General features: G+C 25.7%; 2 protein-coding genes across 2 annotated transcripts; one reads left to right on the top strand and one right to left on the bottom strand.

Annotated features, from left to right (window-relative positions):
* Positions 1-267: 267 nt before the first annotated feature.
* Bm10480 (Uncharacterized protein) lies at positions 268-417 on the bottom strand (the record flags this gene model as incomplete). Its single annotated transcript, XM_001894434.1, has 1 exon — positions 268-417. One exon carries the CDS (start codon positions 415-417, stop codon positions 268-270), a length of 150 nt encoding a protein of 49 aa, XP_001894469.1.
* A 9208-nt stretch (positions 418-9625) lies between these two features.
* Positions 9626-12888, top strand: Bm13693 (Glutamate-rich WD-repeat protein 1, putative; the record flags this gene model as incomplete). Its single annotated transcript, XM_001896426.2, has 9 exons — positions 9626-9715; positions 9881-9974; positions 10257-10415; positions 10686-10795; positions 11049-11256; positions 11450-11642; positions 11820-11967; positions 12316-12528; positions 12805-12888. 9 exons carry the CDS (start codon positions 9626-9628, stop codon positions 12886-12888), a joined length of 1299 nt encoding a protein of 432 aa, XP_001896461.1.
* Positions 12889-13090: the final 202 nt, after the last annotated feature.

The following is a 13090-nucleotide window of genomic DNA, read 5'->3' as shown; positions in this document are numbered from 1 at the left end:
AAAAAAAAAACTAATTAAATCTGAATAGATTTTCTTAATGAAAGCAAAATGGTGTAAAAAAAAAAAAAAAAAAGTTGACCAATAAAAATTAAAAGAATGTCAATTAAGATTAATTAAACTAGAAAATACTTATATCGGTAGCAAAATGCGCAAGATTGACCTCCTACTGTTAGTTACTATTTATTTGATGACAAATGAACATGAATCATGATTGTATAGTTTTAGGGTTTGGTAGGGTAGGTAAAACTTTTCATGTCACCATTCCTTCTACATTCGTATCCTTTCTCGATCGGTGACAGAATTTAATACAACATAAAAGCACGACATCTCATTGCCCTTCCTCGCGCATTTATCTTCACAACAACAATCAGCAGCATTGCCACCGCCATCACCGCCAGCATTCGCCAGCACCGCCATCAATTGATTTTGCGGGTATCGTAGATGAGCGCAATGAAATGACTACTGAACTGACTGATTGAGTATCTACCAAATGAGCAAAAGATTTTATCAATTGATAAAATTTATCTAATGAATGATAATTATCATCAATTGCTGAATAATACAAGCAATGATAGTAGATGATAAGTTGAGATTATCAATCAACAAACACATTTAAATAATTCAATTGAATAACTCATTCATTTAATTTTTATTTTTTTATCAAACAAATGAACTAATAAAGCTATACGAAAAGTGCTAATAAATTAATCTAATATATCTGAAATCAGAAATCAAATCAACTATGATTATTTTTACTCATTGATAAAAATTATTTGATATTTAGAAAAAACAAAAAAAAAAAAAAAAAAAAAAAAAAAGAAAAATTGATAGTCTGAAAGACTCATAGACTTATATTTCTGGAAAAAAAAGAAAATGAAATTTTTTAGATTGATATTTTTGGAAAATAGTTGACATTTCTAGGAAAATAAAAATTACTAAAAAATTAGTCAAAAATCTTTCACTTTTAAAAATGTTTGCTTTTCCCATTTTTTTTTTCTTTTAATATTAAAAGTAATAATATGCCCTAATCTTAGTCAAAAAAAGAAAAAGGAAAAAAAAATCTGCAAATTTTCAAACAGACAACCAAAATTTCAGGAATAATTGAAATAAAGTTCTAACACATTTCATTTCTAGCATATTTCTCTGAACTCCTAGATTTCCTATTAGTCACAATTACCCAAAATCTAATAGCTTTAAAATTTAATTATTAAAAAACATCTTCTGCTTTTGTCACTTAGAATTAACATTTCAACAAAAGAAAAGCCTAAATTTTGATAAAGTTTAAGGAAGAAAATAGATTTAACTGAAGAAGTGCATGAAAAAGTAGCAAATTTACCTTTAGAAAAGAAAAAAATTGCCCAAATATAAAATGAATAAAACTATCTTATAGTTTATGCAAAATATAATTTTCTCTTCCCATTATTCTACGATAAGCAAATAGTTTTTTCTTTTTTTTTTATCACAGATCATCTAGAACTATGGAATCTACGGTGAATATTCTGAGGAATAACTTAATTTGCATATTATTTGCTAATTCTCTACGTGCTTTATCGATAGATATAAAAGTTGTGTAACCTTTATGACATTCTACAAAAAAATTATCGATCTGAAAATTTTTTAAATTAGAAATTTCTAACATATCCATCCGAAAATTTTTTAAATTAAAAATTCTAAATTAGCTCAACATATATGATTTCTTATAATTTGACTGATCACATAGCTACTTTAGTTCGATAATAGATCAAATTATATTCCTTGTTTACTACTTATAATATTCATCGATTAGATTACTAATGAAATGATATGATAATGATAACTAGAGTTCTATGAAACGGATATTATGAAGACATCGAGAAATAAAAGTCGAGAATATAAATTATAATGACATGATAGAGTGTCAATTTGAGTGACCATTTCTCTCTTACTGTTTAACTTAAAACAATACAATTTAGTAACTTTTGTTGTACATTGTAAATTGAAATGAAAATCAATTAAGTAACTTTATTACTAATTTTACTTTTTTATCTACCATTAATCATTCTTCAGTTTTTTTTTTAAGTTTTTTTTTTTTTACTTTGAAAATTTTGAGCTATTAGCAATAAATAATTATGTTTTTCTTTAGTAATTTGTTATTGTCATATATAAAAATGTAAAGAATTTAGTCATAATAATCAAAGTCCTAATTTCCTGATGAATAGGTTAAGAAGGAATTTCACTACAAATATTCTCAAATCTGTCGCATCATTTATCTTTTCACTGCTACAGAATAATTCGAAATATTTCTCTTGCTTCATCAGATTCACTTATTAATTCTCAATTTTTATTCTATTAACTGTAAAATTTCTCATCAGTTTTTTTTCTTTTTTTTTTTTGAATGGAATTTTTCAAATTAAATTTCAGTATGAACGTATCAAATATTAATATGTTTTTTAGTCATAGCTTGAGGCAAATTTTTGCATCAATATATATATATATTTTTTTTTCTTTTTGCCTCACTGTTAATTTTTATAATTTAAAGTTTAAAGAAATTACAGTGTAATTTGAAGAGACGCACTTTTCTAAACGATGAATGGATGGATAGTAGGAAGAATAGAAAAACAAACAATTCTTAGTAAAAATTAGAAAATAGTATGCAATAATTCAGCCATACATTACGAATAGAAAAGAGCGCCCAAAATGAGGCATTTTTTTTTCTTTTTTTTGTTGTCAAAATTTGAAAGTGGTACGCTAAAAAGATATTAAAAGTGATCTTAACCGGTCTTTCAATCGAAAATCAGATAATCATATATCTTTTTCAAAAAAAAAAAAATCTAATACATTTTACCATTTAGCGCATTTGTCATAATTACTCCTCCTTTTTGTTACTGAATTTAACATAATAGAAATAATTATACAACAATAATAATTAGTAAATGGACAATTTTAATTATTGCCATATGTTTTGATTAAAAAAAAAAAAAAAAAAAATGTGATGGTAATTTAATCTTTCTTTTTCACTCATATGATTTGTACAAATTGCTAATCAACCAAAAGTGGAATAATTTTCTTGCATAAACTTAACATTTTCAAATCATATATTAAGCATTCAAACCGTAAGAAGAAGGTCATTTCAAAAATTTGAAATAGAAAATTAGAACAGATGACGATAAATGCTTGTGATGTCACAAAATCACAATCATCAATGTGTAGTAAGAAAAGATTCATGAGAATTCACTAAAAAAAAAAGAAAAAAAGAACGATTTATTCCACAATTGTAAATGCAAGAAAAAAAATGAATAAATTTGATAGAATGATATTTTGAGCAATGAAATGAAATATTTCTTCCGTTTGATCCTCTAAACCATATTATCATTTTCTTATCATTCTAAGCAAATTGTTCATATGACAAAAAGAAAAGAAAAAACAAACAAACAAAAAAACATCATATTTTTTTTTTTGGAAATTAAAAATTTATTTTGAAATGAAATAAATTCATTCTTTAACAAAATAAAATTTAATAATATGGTATGATTATTTCATTTATATTTCAGCTCTTTAAAAACTTTTTTTTTTTTTCATTAATGTAAGAGTAAAAGGTAATTCTGAAAGGCAAAAATTTCCTTTCATTTTTCAGTATTCCAATGACATTATAATGAAATAAATTTTTAGCAAATGAAATTTTGCTAGATCATTTAAAAAAAAAAAAAAAATGGAAAACCTTGAAAATTTGCCTGAAAAAGTGCAATTGTATAACACTGAAAGTTTTTTATCAGAAAAAACTATGAAAAAAAAAAAAAAAAAAAGAAAAAGAATGGAAATGAGGCAATGCAGAAAATAGAAATGGAAAAAAAGCCTAAATGATCATATGTTGTTTGTTATTTCAAACACAAAACTTTTTCTTCTTCTTTTTTTGAGCATAACAAAATTTGATTAACGCTCTCAAACAAATACTGTGTGATACTTAGATGGTTATTGATCGTTGTTTACAAATATAAATATAATGTGTGGTACTTAGATAGTTATTGATCGTTGTTTACAAATATAAATATAATGTGTGATACTTAGATGGTTATTGATCATTGTTTACTGATACAAATATTTGATAATGTCAGTAAAAGCGGTATTGAAATCAATGATAGTAGTAATAGTAGTAGATAGGAGATGCGCAGAATGACTTCTTCATATGACAATTTCGAGGTCATTACAGTGATGTTTTAGATATCCTCAATTATATTTCTGTTAAATTTTTCATAGAAAAATGTTATTCTAAAAAATTAATAAAGCAAAATTTTTATTAATAATCATATATGATTTTTTTTTTGTAAATTTAAAACTTTTTTATTTACTAATATATAAAAACATTTATTTTATATTAATAAAAATACTATTCAATACAAAAAGTATTACTAATAGTTTTTCTTTTCCTTTTTTTTTTTTGCTAAAAAAAAGAAAAATTTAACAGTGAAGAAAGAAAAGCATCAAAAGTATATATCATAAGAGAAGATGGTAATAGAACCGTAAAGGTAAAGGTAAAAGGTATGTAAGGGAACTAAACTGGATGAAAAGGGTAGTTATAGAGGAAGAAAATAAAAAAAAAAAAGAAAAGAAGAGGAGAATTTTATTTGAAAAGACGAGAAATCTAATGATTAGCGAGTGCAGTTACCTGCAAATACCTGAACCATGGAATGCAAACCTGTAGGCAAGAATTGATAGCGTCAACAAAAGCGAAAGAAACTGTGTGCTCTTTACCTTTTGACATCTAACATTAATTTAATAAATTTAGAGCTCATTCAAGGGAGTATTATTACTTTACTAATACAGTTTTAAATTACTGCAAAAAAAAAAAGTTAAAGAGTAATGGTATTAATTTTTGAAAAAATCAAAAAATTTTTTTTATATGTAATTTATAAATCATTTCTTATAACTTAGTTCTTCTTTTTTTTTAAAAATTATTATTGAAATATTTCAAATTTATTCTGTTTTTTTTTAAGTCCAAAAATAGTGACATTATTTGCTTAATTTCAAAGTAATCTGAAAAACTATAGCTTTTTTTTTTTTTTTTTTGGTATATGATAAAATAAATTTAAACAGTGAAAGTTGCTGGAAGAGTTAATTGGTTTAGATGTGTGATAAAATAAAAACAAAAAGGAAAGAAAAAAATGATTACTACGAAAAGTGTTAAAGGTATTTTAATTTTAGTTCAAAAATTACAGAATGAAAAAATGACTCATAAAAATGGATTTTTCCATCGATGATACGATTATAATATAAATGTTATGTAAGCACTAAAAAGAAGAAAAAAAAAAGGAAGAAAAATGCTTAAATATCTTTGAAGAATTGCTTTTAATAAAAAAAGAAATCAAAGATTTTTTTTTTTTTTTTTTGCTTGTTTTTTCAAGAATAAATCATAACATTAACAAAAATTCATTTATTATACTTTTATCACAAATCAAAATAAAACTTTGTTAGCATCACAAATTTAACTTTGATCATTTCTATATAACAGTATTGAATTAATTTACAATTTCAAATTTAAATTTATTCCACAGTAATTATTATGATAATAATTATTAATATTAACAACAATATCTACTAGAAAAATGAATTTCTCGTACATATGAGAATGGTTAATTATTATTGTTCATTCATTTCGATTACTGTAAATGAAAGCTTAGCTTTTTAAAGAAACTAATCAAAATAATAAATAGAAATGATAAGAACTTAAATTACAGGATGATATGATAATTGAATTTAAAACACTTAAACAAATTTATCATCTAAGAAAACAGTGTACATTGTAGAATTGTTTAATAAAAATATCTTATCAATACTCTGAATTAATTTACAATTTCAAATTCAAATTTACAATTTTTTTTTAAATTAAATAGTGGAATTATTAAATAAAAATTCATCTTTTATTTTCAATCATTTCATTACTTATTCGTAAATATTTTCCGTACAGATAATTCAAATATTTCCTCATTCTGTTTATGATTTATATTTAAAAAAATCAATTTTGATATGAATGTGATTTGAATCATATGAATAGAGAGAGATTCATGATATCAGATAAAAAGATATGGAAGATAAGAAGATGATACGAATGTTAATAATTTTTATTTCAAGAAATCATTAATTCATTAGATGAATTGAAGGAAAAGAAATGAAATTTTGTGCTTCTGATAAAGTGTAATTCAAAATAAATCACTCTCGATCACTTCTAATTTAAGAATTTTTTTGCACGAAAAAAAAAAGCATTTTAATATTATCAAATAGAAAGTATCACTTCTTACGAGATTCCAGTGATAAATATTATCAAAATGAAGAAAAATTATCAAAAATGTCTTAATAATGCAAATTTACATTTTAAATTTAAAATGACATTTAAAATTTACATTTGAAAATGAATGCAATTTATAAGTGCAAAATGCATAACAATGTGTTAATTCATATTTCATAAAATGTGACATACATGGGAAGAAAATAAATGTGACACATTCTTTTTTAATAACAATTATTATATTAACAATAAATATAATTTTTATAACTAAAATTTAATGATACACGGAGAGTAATCGATTATCTAATATAATAAGAAATGATAATGAAGAATTAGCATTCAGTGCTTGATTTTGAGATCAAAAAAAGAAAAAAGTTAAATTAGATTTAAATAGTGGAAGAAGATCAATCAATCATATCATTTCAACATTATCATTTTATTCCATCCATACATAAACATACATTCGTGAGGAAGTCAACAAGAATAAATATTCCAACTGTTTATCAAATATCGAATAGTCGCAGTAAGCAATTCAAATTAACAAATAGGAATAAATAAAACATTTAGTAAGTAAAATTAAAATAAGAAAATGAAAAGAAAAGTGCACATTTGTTAGATTAATACATATTATTGTTATGCAAATAATATGATAATTAGAATTCTTTAGTTAAATAAAATGATAGTTAGTGATTGATGCACAATCACTCATTGATAAGTTGATATGACAAACAGTATGGATATATACTTACTGATAAATTGATATGACAAACAGTATGGATATATACTTATTGATAAATTGATATGACAAACAGTATGGATATATACTTACTGATAAATTGATATGACAAACAGTATGGATATATACTTATTGATAAATTGATATGACAAACAGTATGGATATATACTTACTGATAAATTGATATGACAAACAGTATGGATATATACTTATTGATAAATTGATATGACAAACAGTATGGATATATACTTATTGATAAATTGATATGACAAACAGTATGGATATATACTTATTGATAAATTGATATGACAAACAGTATGGATATATACTTACTGATAAATTGATATGACAAACAGTATGGATATATACTTATTGATAAATTGATATGACAAACAGTATGGATATATACTTATTGATAAATTGATATGACAAACAGTATGGATATATACTTATTGATAAATTGATATGACAAACAGTATGGATATATACTTACTGATAAATTGATATGACAAACAGTATGGGTATATTAAATTTTTTGTTCAAATAACAAATTTTATAAATATTTATTGATGCACTAAATATTTATAAAAATTAACAATATAAAAATATTAATTCATTGATTAAATGATAGATGTGATTAGTTCAATAATACAAGCTTAATTTAATAATACCTTATGACAGTATGCTTCTTTTGTAATCAATTATTAAAGAAGTATAATTATAATTAATTAATTAGGTCAATTCATATTATTTCCATAGTTTGCATTTCATTACGGTTTAATAGTTTGTGAAAAATAGTAAAATGATATGTATGCATTTGTTAATTATATCTGACATTTATTGTTATATCGAAATGCACCGTCAAATCATTTACCATTTTGACCTTTTCAGTTCAATTTGTGCAAATGCATTCCTCCTATTGTCATTCTTTTTTTTTTTTTTTTTATTTTTAACAAATTTAAATTGATTGCTACAAAATCATAGATTTTAATTTATTTGGTATTTTCATATATTAAAAGATGTGATCATTCAGAGAGAGAGAGAGAGAGGGAGAGAGAGAAAGAGAAAAAAATAAATTTTCATTAAATTCGCCGTCACTTTAATTATGAGAAATTTTCAAAGAGTAGAGCAGTAGTGATTTAATTAAAGAAATAAAAAAGTGATACTAATTGATCATTTAAATAATCGATAATTTACTATTTTATTTTTTAATATCAATCAGATATTTAAAAAAAGACTAAAAGTTAAACCTTAGATCAAAATGCAATAAGAGGAATGCTTAGAAATAGTACTATACTTTAACAATCTTTCGTTTTCATTCCTTTTATTTCTAAAAAATTAACTAAACATAGCAAATAAGATTGAAAGATGACAAAGAGAAATAAATGAATGAATGAATTCATTCTTAGCAAAAAAATATATTAAAAGTATTAAATTGAAGTGATTAATATCATTGAAATATTATTGAAAATATATTTAAAATGAATTCTTCCTTCAATTAATAATATGAAAATCTCTCTTTTTAATTCTTGAAGTTTCAAAAAAAAAAAAAGAAAAAAAAGAAAACAAATCAACAATTATAATTAATTTACAATTGCTATTATGCTTCAAATATATATTACAAATATAATATATATATATATATATATATATATATATAATAAATAAATATTAGAAGGGAACAGAAAGAGAAAAAGAAAAAAGAGAGATTCTTAAAAGAAATTTTAAATGTTTTTATAAAACTAAAAGTATGAATGTTGAGAATGAATTTTATCAGAGAGAGAATTTTATCAGAGAAAGAATTTTATCAGAGAGAGAATTTTATCGGAGAGACAATAAAGTATACAATATCGATTAGCACTTTTTCTTCATTTTTATATGTAATATTTTACAAGCAATAATTAATTTATGAAATTTTCATTTTCAGATTATTGGCCATTTTTAGTATTTCTTCAATATCTTTTAAATTTGGAACTTCTTTTTTTTTTCACATTTTTCAAGTTCTCTCTCTCTCTCTTTCTCCTTTTCTCTTTCTCTCTCTTCCCATTTTCTATAAATTTAAACATTCATTTCTTTGCAATATTTTGAGTGAAATTTTAGATAAAATTTAAAAATAATATAACAAAAAACAACAAATATTATGGAATAATTAATGTTCACAATAATATTTATTGTAATGGGAAAAAACAAAAACGTCCCTAAAATAGCTTTTTTTTCTTTCTTTCTCTGAAATTAGAAGAATATATAATAAGCTAATGACATTAAATATTAATAGCATTTATCACTAAGTATAATTTTTGATAAATTTTACGAATTATACGGAAATATTGGAAAACGTGAGGAAATACTACGTGGGATAAACGTTTTCATTGTAATGCAACGAAATGAGACAAAGGTAAGGTTACGTATGAGACGAGAAAGTTTTACGTGTGGTAGAGATTTCGGGTGGTTTATATGTTAGCTTAATTTTTATAGTAATTAGTTTGATGATGTTAAATGTTCGTGAAAAGGGATATTGTCATAACATAACTGATTATAGGATTTGTTGAGATTTAACACTTGAAAAGTAGTTAAAAGTAAAAATATAAATTTGACGAGTAATCATTTCTGTACTTAAAAAATTTTACAGGATGGAAGAAGATTCAGCAGAACGATATAATGAAATCGAAATGATGGATGATGAAGAGGGAAGAAAAAAGGCAAAAAATGGGAAGAAAAAGGTAATTCAATATGAGAAATTCGAATTAACAAATAAATTTTTATTGATAACCTCGAAATTACTTTACTGAATAAAAAATACTAATAAAAAATATATTTTTGTTGGACGGATGAATGGATAATCTTGAAATTTGTGCCCTTTTTGATTTAAATTAATTGAAATTAAGGTTTACATTCCTGGTGTAAGTCGTCCATTGCGTGAAGATGAAGATTGGGATTTTGATCCTGAAGCATATAACTTATATCACAGTTTTGAAACAAGTAATATTCCTTTATTGTGCTTTTCTGGACTTTTTTTTTTTTGAAACAAGTAATATTCCTTTGTTGTGCTTTTCTGGCTATTTCGTCAGTACAAAGCAGACAATCGAATGTAAGGATCTGTATGGTTGCTATTAGGAAGTTTAGCTACTATTTGAAAACTGTTAGCACTGAGAAATTTAAAGCGTCAATTCATTTTTTAAACATAAAATATCAGTTGAAACTAATAGATTGTTGGATAAGTAGGTGTCTCTTATGTTTGTATATATGAAGTTTTACTTTTAGAGTGGCCTTGTCTTAGCTTTGACACAATTACTGATGATCTTGGCGATAATCGTACTAGTTTCCCAATGAGCTGTTATTTGGTTGGCGGAACTCAAGCTGAGAAACCAACAAACAACGAGTTAATTGTGATGAAGCTGTCAAATTTGAATCCAATTGAAGGTTTTATTTAAGAATCGAACTATCAAAAATCGTGTAGATTTGCATGAGCACATTTAATTCTCACATATATGATAGTGAAGGAAGCACTGCAATATATATGGGTGCTAATATTCATTTTGTTCCATGTGCAAATGAAATCGTCATATTTTCTCCGTTGGATATCTCCAAGCACTTTGCGTAGTATAATATGAGTTTGACTCAAAACTTTAAGCGATCTAGTTTTGGAAAATTATTTCAATAATGAAAATAATGTTTCTTTTTTTGGTTCAGGTGATGAAGCGTCTGATAGCGAAGATGAGCCTGAAGAAAATCCTCAAAACAAAGAACCTAAACTTCACGCTGTAGCTATTCCACATATTGGCACTGTCAATCGTGTGAAAGTACGTTTAATTTTGATCTTCTACTTGTAATACTTGAAATAATATCTCTTGAAAGAATCATTTCTGACATGAGGATGTGTTATGCCATCACTTACTGCACCTTAATTTCACTTTATCATTTCACAATTTGTCACTTCATTAATGTCGTCTGCAAGAACAGAAGTATTAAAGACTTTTGAACTTTGAGAAATAATTTCAAGATTTTTATTCGAATTTGCGAGACTGCAAATCTTATACATTTGAAACATTTCAGTCAGTTACTCTTGGTCAAAGCAAAGTGTGTGCTGCATTTAGTAGCCAAGGAAAAGTAACATTATGGAATCTCACTCAAGCAATGGAAGAAATATCCAGTGCGGAAGGACGTGACCGTATTATGAAACGCCCAAAAGAACGACCTTTCTTCTCATTCATTGGTCATCAGGCTGAAGGATATGCTTTATCATGGTCACCGCTTAAAATGGGTTTGTATTTCTGTGTTTACGTTCCTTTCTTGTTTCGACATCTCTTTTTTTCTTTTTGCTATCGTTTGTATGGAGGAATGTTTCTAAGAAGCCAAATGAATTGCTGCTTTCTTCCACTGCTTTGAAGTAACAGTGCTTTTTACGTGCTTCTTAGTAATAAAAGGTAGTATAGAAAATTGCAATTTTTTTTCAGGAAGACTTGCATCTGGTGACATCAGACATAAAATACATTTGTGGACGATGGCTGAAGGTGGTCAGTGGGTTGTTGACGATAAACCGCTTACCGGACACATAGATTCTGTAGAGGATCTTTGTTGGTCACCAACGGAAGAAACAATGCTTGCTTCATGTTCGGCCGATCATAGCATCAAACTTTGGGATACAAGGTTTCTTTAAAAATTATTTGGAAATTGTTTTCAGGATTCGTTCTCTTTCTCTAAGTGGAAGGGAAATATTTCAATATCTCTCTCGCAGAATCTCAATCAGATATTTCAACTTCATTTCAGGACTTGTCAAAAACTATGAATTTTTTAGAGTAATTAATGTCGAGCTTTATTATTAAGGTCTCCACCATCGGATGCCTGTGTTTGTACTGTAGAAAATGCTCACAAATCACATGCAAATGTTATATCATGGAACAAATTTGAACCGCTGATAGTAAGTGGTGGTGACGATACGACATTGAATATATGGTCACTTAAAACTATGCAGGTAGGTTGAAATGAATCTTTCATTATTAATGTTTATTGACTTTCATGATGAATCGATATATTTTTTTTGTCTTATATAAGATCAAATTACAGTATACATGACTCGGCACAAAAAAACTCACTGACTAGAAATAAAAATCAATTTTGTTATGCTATATTAGATATGCTTAGTGCGCAGAGATTATCAAAATTATGCATTAAAAAAAAAAAAAAAAAAGAAATGAAAAAGTGCTATATGGAATTTCTTACATCACAGCGAATAAAAATATTTAAACAGATTCCACGAACCTGCTGAAAGGATTTCGTTAAGTCGAATATATGTTTGTGGATGCCATTTTGTATGTTTCAGTACAAAGAACCCGTTGCTCGATTTAAACAGCATAAAGCACCCATCACGTCTGTGGAATGGTCTCCCCATGAAACGACAACATTGATAGCTTCTGGAGAAGATAATCAAGTTACTATTTGGGATTTAGCCCTCGAAGCCGATTCGAACGAAAATATTGCAGAAGTACCTCCACAGTTGTTGTTTGTTCATATGGGACAGCAGGAAGTGAAAGAGGTGACATTTTTAAAATATTTAAGGTACAAATATAGAGGGAAGTTTCCAAGAAATTTATTGTCCCAAATTATTCCAGTCCTTCGAAAGGAATGGTCTAATGTTAGCAATAAATATGGAAAATGAAGCAAAAAATGGAGTAGTTCATCATCATATTTCATATAAAAGGGATTCAAAAATAAACTAGGAAGTATTTTTTGGGAAAATCAGGCTGAAAATCTCCATTTTGTAACCTTTACTGCTTCATCATATTGGTGGCTAATAAAGTTCTGATTTTAGGTGCATTGGCATAGTCAAATCCCGGGTTTTGCGGTTACAACTGCGTTATCCGGTTTCAACGTATTTAAACCGACAAATTTATGATTTATCCTTTACACAAAGTTACTTTGCAGATTGTTATTTGTACCTTTTCTTTTTTGTTGGTTCGTTGCCCATTGGTTTCAAAATGTCAGATTGACTTATGGATGTGTCGAACCAGCTTTAATTTTGTTATGAATAAATGTTGTTAAATCAATCTTTCTAAGTCACAGTTTTCTTTCATATTTCATAAAAACCTGCTAAAAGA

This window comes from Brugia malayi, assembly GCF_000002995.4.
Source record: "Brugia malayi strain FR3 genome assembly, contig: Bm_v4_Chr1_scaffold_001, whole genome shotgun sequence".
In the NCBI taxonomy this organism is placed as follows: Eukaryota; Metazoa; Nematoda; class Chromadorea; order Rhabditida; family Onchocercidae; genus Brugia; species Brugia malayi.
Note: the sequence above shows the minus strand (reverse complement) of the source record. Positions and strands in the feature narration are given on the sequence as shown.